General features: G+C 32.3%; 2 protein-coding genes across 2 annotated transcripts; both read left to right on the forward strand.

Annotated features, from left to right (window-relative positions):
- Positions 1-1730: 1730 nt before the first annotated feature.
- HELRODRAFT_180276 (hypothetical protein) lies at positions 1731-5200 on the forward strand (the record flags this gene model as incomplete). The annotated part of the gene is made up of 3 exons (XM_009029591.1): positions 1731-2103; positions 3338-3418; positions 4947-5200. The coding sequence occupies 3 exons, from the start codon at positions 1731-1733 to the stop codon at positions 5198-5200; spliced, it is 708 nt and encodes a 235-aa protein (XP_009027839.1).
- A 3370-nt stretch (positions 5201-8570) lies between these two features.
- On the forward strand, positions 8571-12569 carry HELRODRAFT_87729 (hypothetical protein; the record flags this gene model as incomplete). The annotated part of the gene is made up of 2 exons (XM_009029517.1): positions 8571-8762; positions 12240-12569. 2 exons carry the CDS (start codon positions 8571-8573, stop codon positions 12567-12569), a joined length of 522 nt encoding a protein of 173 aa, XP_009027765.1.
- Positions 12570-16889: the final 4320 nt, after the last annotated feature.

Genomic DNA, 16889 nt, shown 5'->3' on the forward strand with positions numbered 1-16889 from the left:
TCCGCCTCTATTGTTGGGCTTTCATTTTTCACAATTGTTAATTTTCAAACCATCAATGAATAAATGAATGAACGTGTGAACAAATAAACGAACGAGTGAACAAACAATAAAACGAACGGAACGAACGTGTGAACAGACAAACGAAAATCTGACAGATGAATAAAAGACTGAAAATGTAATTATCTGGCACATTTTTCCAGGACAAATGGCACTCACTCACTCACTCACTCACTCACTCACTCACTCACTCACTCACTCACTCACTCACTCACTCACTCACTCACTCACTCACTCACTCACTCATTCATTCATTCACTCACATACACCAACTTGTAGGCACACTATCACAACACACGCACACGCACGCACACGCACGCACACATTTTCTGTTTGCAGTTGTTGTTTCTGCATCCGAGTTTGCTTGAATGCTTTTCCATGTATATTTTATTTTTGGTTTGTTCACGTTCGTACACTATGTTCGTACACAGTTTTGTTTTGAATTGCAAACAAAAATAATTATGACTTCATAACAATACTGTTTACATGTACGTGTGGGTGTGTGTGTCTGTATATCTGTTTATGTGTTTGTGTTTGTATGCGTGTGTGTGTTTGTGTGTGTCTATGTGTACAGAACTTTATTTGCCTTTTTTTTTATAACACGGACAACGCTTATTTGTTTGCCTAGGTTTAGTGCATGCACAAGATTGTACGTAAACATTGTTAAGTGAAACTTCCACATTAAATGTACGTGTTAGTGTGTAGAGGCACGCACGTGTCAACACACGCACGCACATGTTTGCACGCAGACGTTTAACATGAGAACAACAATTTGCTGCCAGCACAAGTTCACAAATCACAATAACAAAAAATCAATAATGTAGAATGAAAATAAAAATGAAGAACATTGCACAACAACTTCGAAAAATTTTCATCACTAACTTTCAAACAAAAACAACACTACCAACAGCACAAACAACAATAGCAGTAATAACATAACACCACTATTACCATCACCACCAACAACAACAACAAAAACGACATCAACAAAGACATCAACAAAAATCTCAAATAACATTACCGTTAAAAACTCCAACTACAATAGCCTAGCATCTGCCCATATTAATACACCGAGCCAACCAATAAATTATATAAATTACTATGAGCGGGATAACAAAATTTACAGCAACAACAACAATATTAATAATAATAATAATTATTATTATTATGACTCTAATAACAATAATAATAATAAAAAACTATCAAAAACCGTCTTGATCCGATAAACTGGTGGAGTATTATAATGACTGCAGCTATTGGGACCTGACAGTAAAAAGGGTTACAACAATAACAACAATGACAACAACAATAATAATAACAATAATATTAATTATTATTATTATTACAATAATAATACAAATAATAACAATGCAAAAATTGTTTATTTTTCTACACAAAAGGCTCTGCTTTGTGTATTCGCTGATGATTAAAAGGCTGTATAAAAATGGCTTCCACTAGATTTTGGTCGCAGTGATAACTTATTATTCATTCGTTATTATTTGTTATTATTATAAGTTTTATTGATATATTTATTGTTTAATAATTAAGAGGCTATTAAAAAGTGTTATTACTTCAGTTAACATATTTATTTAAAACAGAGTATTACCACCTTAAACTCTGACCTTTGATTCCTAACATCACCAAAACCGCGACCAACAACAACAACTTAAAAAATGGATAGCAACAACAAAAAGCAACCGAAAAAACTGCAACAACAACAACAGCAACAACAACAAGCAGAACAACAAGAACCTCTAAAAAAACAATCTTCCGACAAAAAAATTTCAAAACGAGAAAAAATAGAACAGCAAATTCAACGAGAGAGTCAAATCTTGCAAGCTGCATTCGCCTGCGGCGTAGTAGGCTCTGTACTTTTCCTCATCTCATACTCGTCCGAGTATTGGGTTTTTGTAACTTTGGGTAAAACTGAACAGAAAGAGGATACAGAGAGAGGCGGGAAGTATCTGAAGACTGGTCACTACCATGGGTTGTGGAGGTTTTGCAGGAATGAGATCTGGCCTGGAGAGGGCAACCAATCTACCCCCAGTTAGTATAGGCTGTTGGATGAATGATGAAAACATCCCGTGCATGTCCGGTTACATGTTCATCTGCTCATTCGCATAAAAACAGAAGCTAAAAAGCGCGAACGAAAGTTTTAAAAAAAATTTTTTTTGAATGTAAGAAAAACAAAAAAACTACAAACAAATTGACGACTCCCGAAACACATTTCAACAATTCATCATTTGCTTTAATTAAAAACAAATATTCTTTTCTTTTTTTAGTTTTTTTTCAATTTTTTTTGTTTCTGTTTATTTCTTTTTGTTGTTTTTTCATCCGAAAAATGTATCTTGCCATCTACAATGTGTTTGTTTGTCTTCATTATCGTAAAGAAATGTTTGTGTGTGTGTGTGTGTGTGTGTGCGAGGCGGGAAGAATTAAGAGTTTTGTACAACTGAGAGCCTTCTATTCATATCTTTATCGTTTGTTTTGTGTGCTTTCTGATGTTTCTGCACTTGGCTTAAGTGTTCGTCTTTTTATGTTTATGCTAAAATTCGCTTTTTTTTACTTTTTATAATTTTTTCTCTTATTTGGTTCTTGTCAAAATAAAATCATGAATTCAATTCGCCTAATGCTTTTGAGGTAGTTTTTAACGGTAATTGTTTTTCTACTTAGTTTGTTACAAATGCACGAGGAACCACATTCTGAAGCAATTTCATAACGCAGCTCTCAAAAACAAAATTTGTAAGCACTTGACAGACCCCTGCATGACTCGACATGATAATGAAACTGACTAAAACATTTCATCGATACGCAACAACAATGAAATAACTTTATTTGTGCATCCAGTCAATACGGTACATATGGCATAATGTACACATAAATGTACACGTCCCATCATAATACATTAGCATGACGTGAATTTTTTTGTACAGTTTTTAACTTCCATCATTATTGTGAGCGATTAGTTCTAGAAGACCAGCCAAAAACGATGAATGGTGACATCTAGGTGTGTAAAGTGAGACATTCATGATTATTTAGAGTTCAGACCCTCATGAATAATTAAAATTTTTCATGAATATTTACGAGGTTCGTTATACACTTCCTGGGTTTTATCTTTTTGGCTAATTTTCCTGGCTTAACGGCATCTTATTTTATGTATATTTACTCGGATTCTCATTTGCACCACTACCATCATCGTCATCATTATCTGCATCATCATCACCATCATCATCATTACCAGAGCCATCATTATCATCATCGCCATCATCACCATAACCAGCTATTTACTGCAGAAGGATGACATTTGACGTTCTGCCTAATACGAAGACAGAGAGAATTGAAGTTGAAACTAAAATGGCAGGTACGTGTTTGTTTGTGTGTGCTTGTGTGTGTATGTGTGTGCGTATGTGTATGTGCGTGTGCGTGTGCGTGTGTGTTGGTCCCTGAGCCAGGCTTACGTGTTCATCGTTCTAGAATAAATCAATGGCTGAAGTTAGCTTCGTTGGTTTTATGTGAAAAATACCATTCTTTGTTAGTGAGACCTCTTTATACTTTCCGTTAAGTATATACTGTGTGTGACATAATAACGACGTTTCGTGACGTCATATGCGCGCCTTTCATAGTCCTCCAATGTGTAGTAATGTGTGGTAACAAGTGTTTGTCCTGATGATTATTTGCTAATAATGATTATGACGACGATGATAATGATACATATAATGATAATGCTAACAATGATGATGATGATGATGAAGATGATGACGGTGATGAAGATGATGATGGTAATCTTGATAATGATGATTCAGACTTCAGGAGGTCGACCGTAGCGGTTGGGATAATTGCCCTGCTCCTATCCTTTGTTGCTCACAGCTTTACATACTACTCACTCAACCAGATGAGGTGATGATGATGATGATGATGTGATGATGATAATGATGATGAAGATTTAAGGTGATGATGATGGTGATGTGAGGTGATGATGATGATGACGATGTGAGGAAGGTGATGATGATGATAATGATGATAACGAGGATGACGATGATGATAAAAATTAACGTTTTCACGCTAAATAAAATGAAAATTTGCATAGTGATAAGATTTATACTCTTAAATAGTATATATTATCTACCGTAAACAATTATTATTTAATATAAATGATATTCAATCAATCAATTATTTTAATTACACCCCACAAAGATACATGTTCAAAAGGCTGGCTGGCTGTCTCCACCTAATAACAGGTAGGATGGTTGAGATGATTGGAGTGTGCTAGCAGGACTTTTAGATTTATGTTACACATCAATACATCACTGTTTTAAATCCTTTGGAGAGTTAATTTATTTAACTTTGAATATTTTAAAAAAAATCATTTGCCGATTTCGACAAAAAAAATTTCATGCACGTATCTTTCCTTTTCTCTTTCTTACTTTTTCTTTCTCTCTCTCTCTCTCTCTTTCTCTCTCTTTCTCTTTCTCTCTCTTTCTCTTTCTCTCTCTCTTTTTCTTTCTTCTAAGGGGTACACTTAATGGCTTTTATTTAGTTTATTGAAAGACATTGGAACACCGATCCACACAAACTCTCTCTCTCTCTCTCTCTTTTTCTCTCTTTCTCTCTCTCTCTCTCAGTTCATTAACTTTCTGTATATGGTCATTAACCTGGCGTTAAATCACTTACGTCCAGCTGGTCAGTTGTTCGGTTCGTAGCTTATGTTCATCATTATCTTGGTCTTTATATTCTATTTTTTTTTTCAAATTATTTTTTTATTGTATTTTTTGATAGTTGGAAATATTTGTTTGTTAAAATATCTTATGCAAAACACACACATTACACACATACTCAAATCCGCACATACACATACAAACACACAAACACACACCACAACATTCTACCAGGGGCGAGTTGTTGGGTGGTTTCAGAGGTATTCAGGCAGTCAATGCTATACGAAGAACGCTCAATGAAGGAACACGTGAAAGAGTTTTCAGAAATAAAGTTCGGATGGTCCTACTATCTGGTGTGGGTGTCCCTGGTGGCCTTTGTCCTGCCAGGGTTAGCCCTGCTCTACTACTCGAGAAAAAAGAAGGGTGCGAAGGCTCGAAGCATTAGAGAAGCTAATGAAAATGAACCTGTACATTTGGGTAGAATTTGAAGTGTGTGGCGTGTGTGTGTGACGTGTGGTGTGTGTGTTTAGCGTGTGATTGTGTGTGTGTGTGGTTTGTGTGTTTAGCGTGTGATTGTGTGTGTGTGTGCGTGTAATTGTGTGTGTGTGTAGCATGTGTGGCATTGGCGTGTGTGTGTGAGTGTTTGAGTGATTGACTGTAATATCTACGATTATAGTATAACATAGGTATATAATGAATAGATATGCTATTTATACTTGTATATTGATTTTAAATTAATTATTTCTGTAAAAGTTGAACATTGATTATGATGATAAAAGCAACGATGATGAAGAGGATGATGAAGAAGAAGAAGATTATCATGATGATGATGATGATGATGATGATGACGGTGGTTATGGTAAATAGGAACAATGTTCTAAATTTTTTTCTCAATTTATTTGGCAGTCTTCGAAAATAGATAAATATTAAAAAATAATGATGACGTTTAATTGTATAAATATAATTTTTTTATTTTTGTAGAGTTTTATTTTTCCTTTCCCAAAGATTTTTGTGGTGATGGTGAATATTTAAAAATGTTTTTCTTATTCAACTTATTCAAATATATTTAATATTTCAAGCATTTAATTGACGTTGTTGTTGTCGTTGTTGTTGTTATTCTACAATCTTGATTCTGTATTTATATGTTGTTGTTTTTGTTTTTGCTGTTGTTGTTAATGTTGAGCAACGTTGTTGTATAACTATTGCTAAGAGCGTTTTCATTAGTTTTTTCAATAATTTTTCCTATTTTTTGCATTGCAAATTTTTTTCCTCTTCTGTTGAGTTTCGTTTGATCTCAGGTTACTTTGCTAGCAGTCTTCATTTTAGTTCTTTGGCATTTCATCATTTATATTTTTTCTTGTTCTTATCATCATCATCATCATCCTCATCACATCATCCTTATCATCACATCCTCCTCCTCCTCATCATCATCACATAATATTATTAACACTTATTCAAAATTTTTATCCTTCACATCATTATCATCTCCTCCTCATCGTCATCATCGTCGTCGTCATCAACGTCATCATCACTTCTGAATAAAAAGACTTGCTCACTGTTGTTCATATTTACAAAACAATCTTCTTCTTTCGCCAAAATTTATTTTGAATTAAAATCTTAATTTTGCTGCCACTGACGAATCAAAGGATGCTTAACCAGGTAGAATTTTTATTATCGATTTTACTGTTTCGTTCATGAACGATACACGATCTTATTGGCTGGTATATAATTGAAATAGTGTAATTCATGGTGGTGGTTTTTATTGAACACGCCCGGTTCACTTTATTTATATATGTTCTGTTTTTTGTCGAGAAGAAAAAAAAGTTCAAATAGTCATTTGATTATTTTTTAACTAATCAATCATTTAGTTATTATTTAATCAATCAATCAATTAGTCAGTAATTAGTCAATAATCATTTATTTCCTTTTAATAAATAATTTTTTATCAGAAAATAGGATAGTATATCACCACGACAAAATAGATACCAAATAGATATCATCACGAAATGTATATCTTAAGTATGTAAACAAATAACAGAAACAATCAAAATTTTAAAAAAATTGATGTCAACCAAAAATTTACAACTGATAAACAAACTTTAAGACAGAAATTCATTTCTGTTCGAGAGAGTTCTTTCAAAAACGCAAGACGAAACTGCGTGGTAGGGATGATGAACGCGCATACAGACTGCAAAAACATTTCAGTATTGTTCTTTGTGAGAGTTTAGCTTTTATTTTTATGACTTCAACGCTCATAAAAATTGAGAAATTGAGACAGATAGAGAAAGCGAGAGAGAAAAGGAGAGAGAAGAGAGAGAAAGAAAGTTAGAAGCATAAACTGGCAAATGGACAAAAACAGAAAGAGACGATTAAACAAACACAAACGAATAACCAGACAGATAGATAAATAGACAAACAAACAGACACATATAGATAGGGAAACCGAAAAACCGACAGGCAGACAGACAGATGAACAAACAGACAAAAAGATAGATAGACAGACGATTGAAGCATAAATTAACATACTTCCTACTTTTTCATAGAACCCTAGCCTGTTTGTCCAAAAATGTGAAATAATTATAAGATAATAAATATAATTATAACGAATAATAATTATTATAACTACTATTATTACTATCAATAATAATAATAATAAGAAGAAAAAAAATAAGAAATAAAAACAGACGAACTGTTACTACAATTCAATAAACAATAAATACATTGTACGAATTTTCAGCCAGCTTTATTACAAACCAACCTGCAACAAAAATAATAATAAAATTATTATCGTTATTATTACTATTATTATTATTTATATTATTATATATTTTTAGATATCATTATCATTATAGCACCGTGGAAAACATTGATTCCCTATGTTGTTTACTATGTGGCTTTTTTCAGCGCTTCAGACGAAATAAAAAAAAAAAAATAATAATGAAAGAAATAATAATAACAATAACAACAAATGATTTTATGTTAATAGTTGAAAAGGCGATTTGGATGACTGGATTCTACCATCTATCTAACGTTTTATGAAAAATGAAAACAAGTACTTTATTCTCTTGAAAAAAAACCGCAACAAAACCCATCAAAACAAACTTGAAGATGATTTTTGAAATCAGCTGTTTGACGTTTTGGTTATTATTGGCCATTTTTATTACATTTAAACAATGATAAACTAAGAATAACAAATCGAAACAAAGGTGAGCAATCAAAAAATTAACACGATTTCCATACTAAGTAAAAGTTTCACATTTTTTAAAACGATTTTCACAAACTCGTAGCCACATAATGTGAATGCTTCTAAAAGTACACACACACATACAAACACAAACACACATACAAACACACACACACACGCAACCATTCATTCACACACACACACACACATTCAACATCAACACACCCACATTCACTCACACATACACAAACGTAAAAAAGCAACACTCTTCACAAACATACACACATATAGACGTGTACACATCTACCCATACAGAATGTCATACAATCAAACACAAAAATTGAAAAATACACACATACACACGCACACACAAACACCAAAATAAACAAATACTTGCAACGCTCTATGCAAAATTATATACAATGTTTCCAAATTTAGGATTCACTTGTATTAAACGATATACATAAGTCATTTGGTGCCAATAACACACAAACACACACGCACACGCATGTGTTCACGTAATAACACGCAAAAACACAGACAAACACACACGCGCACACACACACACGCACGCAAACATATTTGTTCATTGTTTGCACAGAAAGTTTAAAAAGCTAGACAAAGTAACGTATATATTTACACTGTAATCTGCAAGTGCAAACACAAATATATAAATGTATTTACATATAACTTATATAGCTATATGTATATTTATGTATGTATGTATGTATGTATATGTGTATGTGTGGTGCGTATGTGTGTGCGTGCGTGTGTATATGTACGTTTGTCTGAATGTATCTATGTATGTATCTATCTATGTATGTATCTATCTATGTATGTATCTATCTATGTATGTATCTATCTATGTATGTATCTATTGTTAGTTCTTTTCAATACTGACGAAACGGTACAAAAAGTTAATCTCGTTGCTGTCTCGAGTGAGCATTGAATTGTTTGTTGGTTGGTTTGTTAGTTTGGATATATGCTCTCTCTTGCATAGTGTGGTGGTACTTAAAATACAAATTATGTGGTGATCTTAGGTATTCTCTGTGGTTTCTATAAATTAGTACATTTTATTACAAATTTTTCAATTTTTTTCAGTTAAGCTAGTTGCCATTGAATTTTATATTTTGGTCTATAAATTTTTGATTTTAAGTTTATAAATGAGTGATAATTTATCATTATTTGAAATATCAAACATTCGAAAAACAAGTTTTTTTATAAGGAATTAATACAATGACATCGTCGAACTTCATCCAACCTCGTGAAATGTTTTTGAAACTGGCCGTCTGTTAAGTTAACGACGTTCAACCATTCGACAAACTTCAAGATTGGCAGTGAATCTAGAACTAGATAGAGCAGATGTAACTGTTGTGTTAACTCTCTGAAGAGTTTTATTTATATCAACTGCTTTCAAAAATAAACACAAAACCTGAGACAGTTTTTATCATCAATTACTCTACCACCGTCAAGCATTATGCTTATCCTAGCGAAGGGAAACTTAACTTCAACAACATCGAAAAGAGGCTGGGATGAGTTATGGTGGAAAACTAAACTGACATCATCGTCAACGTCATCATCGTCCTCCTCCTCCTCCTCATCATCATCTTCATCGTCGTCTTTCCGGTTTTTGGCCTATCTAACAATTCTGTTGTCTGCTACGTTGGTTCAAACGCACGAACTTCGCAAGAACATGTAAGGCTTATTTGTTTGATTCATCTGTATAATTTTTGAAGAGAAAGAAAGAGAGAAAGAGTTAGAAAAAAAGATGAAGATGCAAATAGAAAGAGAGAGAGAGAGAGAGAGAGAGAGAAAGAGAGCCATAAAAGATAAATTTGCATTCGTGCCATTTAATTTCGAATCTATATGTAATGATTTTCATTCATATTTAAAACTACATAATGAGATCAAACCTCTTCAGCCACATGCACCCAATCCCTCATCTGCATTTCAATATATGCGTTGAAAGTGTTCGAGTTTAATACATCTATTTATATTTTTGGTCTATCACCTTCGCGAGAGAGAATGAGGAAAGGAGAGGAATTCAGAGAGAGAGAAAGAGAGTGAGAGATGTAAGTGAAAAAAAAAACAAAAACAATAGAACAAGTACTTATTAATATTTCAAATGTACAGAAATAAAAATATCAAAGGCTATGGAGCTAGCACGAAATTACACGCATGTAGGACATTAAAACGAAACATCCAAACTACAACACCAAACACAACAACAACAACATCAACAACAAAATCAACAACAACCACAACCACAACGACATCAAACGCAACATAAACAACAACAACAACAGATATGATTACCATGACGACAACAACAAAAACATCAATAACATTAACAACACAAAACAACAGCATCAACATAAAAAATAACGAACGGGTAGTGTTTGTTATGTAAAAATTGGCTGGAAAGAGTGAAACGAACGCGAATATGTAATAATGATTGGATAATTTATGGGAAAGTTAGTACGTAAAAGAAATTGAAATCGAGATGATGAAGACGATGACGATGATGAAAAAAAAGGGGATGATGAAGACGATGTTGATGGCGGTAATGATAAGAACGATTATCATGATGAGGATGATGAAAATTATATATATATATATATATATATATATATATATAACACGCATACACGTAGACTTATTCACACACACACACACACACACACGCATCTTTCTCACACACACATATACACATAACAACCAATAACACAATCACACACACATATCTCTTTCTCTCTCTCTCTCTCTCTCACACACACACACACACACACACACACACACACACACACATGACAACCAAAAACCCAATCAAACACATCTTTTACGCATAGACACACACATACACTTGCACACACGCACACACATATATACAATTACACATACACGTATGATTTACGTTATTTGCCACACATTGTAATTAGAGTAATAATTATGTCAGAGATGACCGAGGGTTGTGTAATTTATATCGGGACCACTCGTGTATTAACTTAGTCACCTGCTCGCACGCACACGCATACATTCACACACACAAACACACATACATAAAAACATTGACACACATACATACATACAAACATTGGCATACACACATACATACAAACATTCAAACACACACAAACACACAGACATCATTATCTTAGAGCAACTTCTTTGATGTTTTTCAGCGGTTTCTAATTTTTTAGTCGAGAGATTTATGGAAATTCTAGAGAGAGAAAGAGAGAAAGAAAAAGAGAGTAAGAGAGAGAGAAAGAGAGATATAATTAAAATGTCGTTATTATTGTGTTAATGTGTTACGAGGTCTCAATAAATTCATTAATTCATTATTTTCAGACTTTCGGGATAAAATTAATTTGAACAATTGACGATGTTTCTTCAGAATTTTTTTTATTTTAGTTTCCATACATACATAAATACACACACACACACACACACACACACAAATACATACATACATACATACATATCCACATACATACAAAACATAAAATGTATAATGCATTATAATACAATTATGCCAAAACCATAGAATAAATAATGTGCGGGGCATATTAGTGCCGTTATGAATTATCTATGCCAATGCAATGAGTGAAACAATAAATTCTGATTTATGGCAAGCCGTTTGTTGGTGGTTTGTTGCAATAAAAAAGCGCTATATAATGGGGTTAAATTTGTTGACGATTGGTTTGTTGAATGGCTGGTTGATTGGTTAGCGGTTGATTGATTGGTTGATGGTTTGTAGGAAGGTTGGTTGATTGGCTAGCTGATTGGCCAGTCTGTTTTATCGTTTGCTGATTGGCTGGCTGATTGATTACTAATTTTCTAATCTATTGTATGATTGGTCACAGATTTAGTTTTATAATTGATTAATTGTTTGACTGATTGATCAATCAATTGATTGGTTGGCTGGTTGATGAGTTGATTGTTTGGTTGAATGGTTGGTTTGGTGTGTAATGCTGTTTCTGTATGTTTGAAGGCAGTTTGTTGTGATTTGCTACATATAAATAACTCGCTATGATGATGATAGGTAAATAATTTAGTTAGGACTGACGTCATCGTCATTATCATCATCATCATCATCTTCGTCATCGTCATAATTCTCATTGCCATTATAAGAATCTTCATCATCGTCGTCGTCATCATCATCATCATCATCACAATCGTTATCAGCACATTTATCATGGTCATCATCAATCATTATCACCATCATCATAATTGTTATTAGCATCTTCATCGTCATCGTCGTCGTCTTTATAATCTATTTTTATTCTCTGCCAGACAGATTTTTATAACATTTTTATTACGTATACCGATATAAAAACAACGAGCTCTTCATTTTTTGTGTTTGTATTCTTTTTGTATTTGTATCTTGTTATCTTTTTGTATTGATATATGAATCTAATTTGTTGTATATATTTATTTGTGTGTTCATGTTTTGTGTCTATGTATATATATATATATATATATATATATATATATATATATATATATATATATATATTGAGTTATTGTATTTAAATTTGTTTCTCTTAAGTTTTGCTGCATTTTTGTATATACATTTTATTATTTTGCTGTATCTATTTTTGTATCTTTGTATACCTTTGTTTGTATACAATGAATTTGTTTCTTGTATGGATTTGTATTGTCGTATCTTTTGATTTATCTAATTAATTCTCAGATATGTCAGCAACCAACTGGCCACATACCCATCTCATCATTTGTATTTTAGAATTTGTATTTGTTTCAAATTACATCTTTGTATATCTCTTTGTATATCTACATTTTTGAAAATCATTTTGTATATCTTCTTGTATATTTATTTGTATATCATTAATTTTTTGGCATCCATTCCTAAATTCCTAACGCGGTTATTTTTTAATTGAGCATTTTTTTTTATTGTAGAAATAATAAAAAATGATAATCGCTTTGTATTGTAGAAACATCAAAATGACGTCACTATCTTGGATATGTTATAAAAAATGCTATGACTGCGTCATTATTACCAGAAAACCATCAAATTAGATATCTATTTTATTCTTATTGTAAGGCAGCTTGATTGATTGATTGGTTTATATTCATTCCTTGACTGATAATTTTCTGATGACGATGATGATGGCAATCGTTGTTATGGTAATGATGATGATGATGATGACGAAAATGATGATGATGATGATGAGGAAGATGATGATGATGATGATGATGATGATGACGAAGATGATGATAATGACGAAGATGATGATGATGACGAAGAAGAAGAAGATGATGATGATGATGATGATGATGCTGCTGCTGATGATGATGACGGTGCTGCTGCTGCTGCTGATGATGATGATAGTGAAAGTGATTTTGATAATGATGATGATATATGATAAAGATAATGATGTAGCTATGATGTTTCATATTTTTGTTTGTGTTTGTTTCTGATTGGCTGGTTAGCCGGTAATTTATTTACTTGATTATAATTAATCAAAATTTTCCGTCTAATAGGCCAAACGTCTGTGAGTACAACGAAACGACGTTTGTGAAGTTGGAAACTCCGAGAATGGAAAAGTACTGGAAGGAAGTTCCGGTGTTGAAGAGGGGCCCAAAGAACTGCAAGGGCGCGTCCGAATGCCTCGTTCATGAAAGAAGGTTGTTGTTGTTGTTGTTGTTGTTTCTTTGTTTGTTTTTTAGTTTGTTGGTGACGTCATAAAGTCGTAGCTGGTTTTTTAGTTTTTTCGTCTCGTACTAAACACACATACACACACACATACACACACACAACCACACAAGCACAAACAACAAATACTGTCAAAAAAAAGGTTTCATCTAAAAATTTATTTAAATTTTTTTACGTTTTTACATATTTCCCATCGAAAATAATCCCAAAAATTTCTTTGAAAATGTCATTAACAACAACAACAACTGCCATTTTTAATCACTTTCAGCGCCAAAGTTTTTTATTATTGTATTGATTTTCTGAAAAAGAGAAACAAAGATAGAGAGAAAGAGAGAGGAGGGAGAGAGAATGAGAAAATTTCATCATAATTAAAACATTTAAAAATTACTAAACAGTAAATTGAAAATAATTTTTTATAATACGTTCATTCATTAACAAAATTACTTTTAAATGTAGCAAAAGTAAAAAGATATGAAATGAAAAACGTTCGAAACATCAAAAACTCATTCATCCCAACCAACCGAAAAGAATTCTGATAAAAATTGTGGACGAAAAATAGAAATTGTTTTCATCTTTAGCGATTTTTAACGAGAAAATTTGTTAGAACGTATCAATTACATCGTATCACGTTCGTCAAACAAAGCTGGGACCATTTCTTACTGACAACTCATCTGCCGTCAAAAATTATTCCCTCTTTCTCTCTCTCTCTCTCTCCCTATCTTTCTCTTTCTCTCTCTCACACATACACACACAACACATTTATATATTATACACACACACACAACACATTTATATATTACACACACACACACATACACTCATACACACACACATATTTTTTCTGGAAGCATACAGTAACATATATAATAACGAGTAGAGATGTGAATTGTGATTCTATTTCGCTAAGATTTTTGCATTTTTATCAGGAAAAATTTTTCTTTACATAAACGTGTTTGTTTATTACGTAATTTTTTATTGCCCAGAAATTAACCTCAGACAGTTTGAATAATAAATTAAAATATGATAATATTATATGGTGTTTTGACTCATTTAATGTTGTTTTTATTGTTTGGAAGGTATTCAACATTACACCATGTATGTATTAATTTACACACACTACACACACATACATACACACACACATACATACATATATACAAATCTTAAATGCCATTTCGACACAATACATATATCATCGCACAGCATATACTCTGTTTAAAAGCTGCATGTAAAAAAAATACATTTCATTAAATAGGATGCTGCTGTCAAACACACACAAACACACACACACATAAACACATGCACACACACACACACATACAGAATTTTTATATATGTGTAGGTGAGTTTTGCTTTTCTTAATGTTTCTTACCATTTCTCGATCATGTATATGTGAATAATTATGTATAAATAGAATGGATGTGTGTGTGTGTGTGAAGTAAAAATATGCATATAAAACCAGTGAAGAATGAAGAAGATATCATTCATAATTACGAACGAATTCGGAACTGTAGAAGCATTCCAGCGTTTTTACTTTGAGAGCCATTCCTCTTATAAGGTAGCAAGATGAATGAAACCATAAATCTTCCATGTAGAAAGATTTCTTTGAGTTTCATTCATACTCAACAACACACACAAACATTAGGAAGCATGTACGAACACAATAAAAAATCACAACACAAAAACCATCACACAATCAGAAAAAAAATTTTTTTCCTATAAACAAACATAAATAAAACAGTCAAGTTTGAAATAGATGGTATTGTATGCGAAAATAGTTATTAAAAAACACATACAAACAAATACACACATACACACGCACAAACAGCCTCTATTAAGCCATGAACATTTAAAAAAAAATCAGAATTCGCCCGCCAGCTTCTGAAACATTCCTTCGTTGATACGTCAAAAAATAATTATAACTTATTTTTTGCATGAGCTTGTCTTCTTTTTATTATGCAAACAAGAAAGAATGGACTGACATGCAGTATACACTAAATCACATTACAATGCCAATACATTACATCATATTACCTACTTTGAACACATTACATTACATTTTATTACAATAAATTATATATATATTACATTACAATTCATCACATTACATTACATCATATACGCGTCAACGCGTCACCTACATTACATATATTACAACACATCACATTACATTATAATTCATTACATTACATACACATCACCAAAATTACATAAATTACATTAAATTGCATCCCGTTACATTACAATATATTACATTACATTACATTACATCATATACACATCATCTACATTACATATACTACATTACATTACATTACGTTACATATATTACATTACATTCAATTACATTCCATTCCATTACATTATGTTACATTACATTACGTTACATTACATTACATAATTTTTAAAATGTTTCTCATACCTACTTGTGTTGTTGTTTTTTTTTCATATTTCTTTCTTACTTACACTTGATACTTAAGTCATGTTATGAATTTCAGGGAACATATGTACACATACACGCACACACACACACACATACACGCAGGCACACATATAGACACACACACAAAAACACACAAATACAAATCTATGTATAGTTGTTTATAGCTGTTTTTTGTAGCATGTGTAGTTTGTAGATTATTTGTTGTTAATAATAGTAATGATTATAGTGATGGTGACGATGATGATGATAATAAATTAATACCTCCATCCATCCATTCATCCATCCATCCACACACATTTTCCATATGAATGGCAACTAAAATTAAAATCGCTTAAATCTGTATTTTATAATTTGATGTTTTGGATTTGAATATTTATGGTCGGTTTTTTTGGTTCGTGCTCCCCTTTTATTGTTAATATTAATTGTATTATTATTTGTGGAGTGTGAATTATCATGAATAAGGATGAATTATTTATAATTATTTTGTTACTCATCCGTTCATTCATTTATTCGTTCCTTCATTCATTAAGCCATCAATTACTTCATTCATTTAGTCATCCTTCCATCCATCCATCCATCCATCCATTCATTCATCCCTCCTTCCATCTATCCATTTATTTATTCATTCATTCATTCAATCATTCATTTAATAAAAATATTTTTATGAATGGCAGACAGTTCACTAGAGAAATTATAGATCTAGAGTATAAGGAGAAGGTCGTTGCGAATGTCAGATGTTGCCTTGGGTGGTTTCAGAAGCCTGGAGATTTTGGCTGTTTGTATAGTAAGTCAAATTGTTGTTGTCTGCTCGTTTGTTTGTGTGTGTGTGTGTGTATGTGTGTGTATATGTGTGGGTGTGTGTGGGTGAGTGTGTGT

The sequence above is a fragment of the Helobdella robusta genome, assembly GCF_000326865.2.
Source record: "Helobdella robusta unplaced genomic scaffold HELROscaffold_60, whole genome shotgun sequence".
Taxonomy (NCBI): Eukaryota; Metazoa; Annelida; class Clitellata; order Rhynchobdellida; family Glossiphoniidae; genus Helobdella; species Helobdella robusta.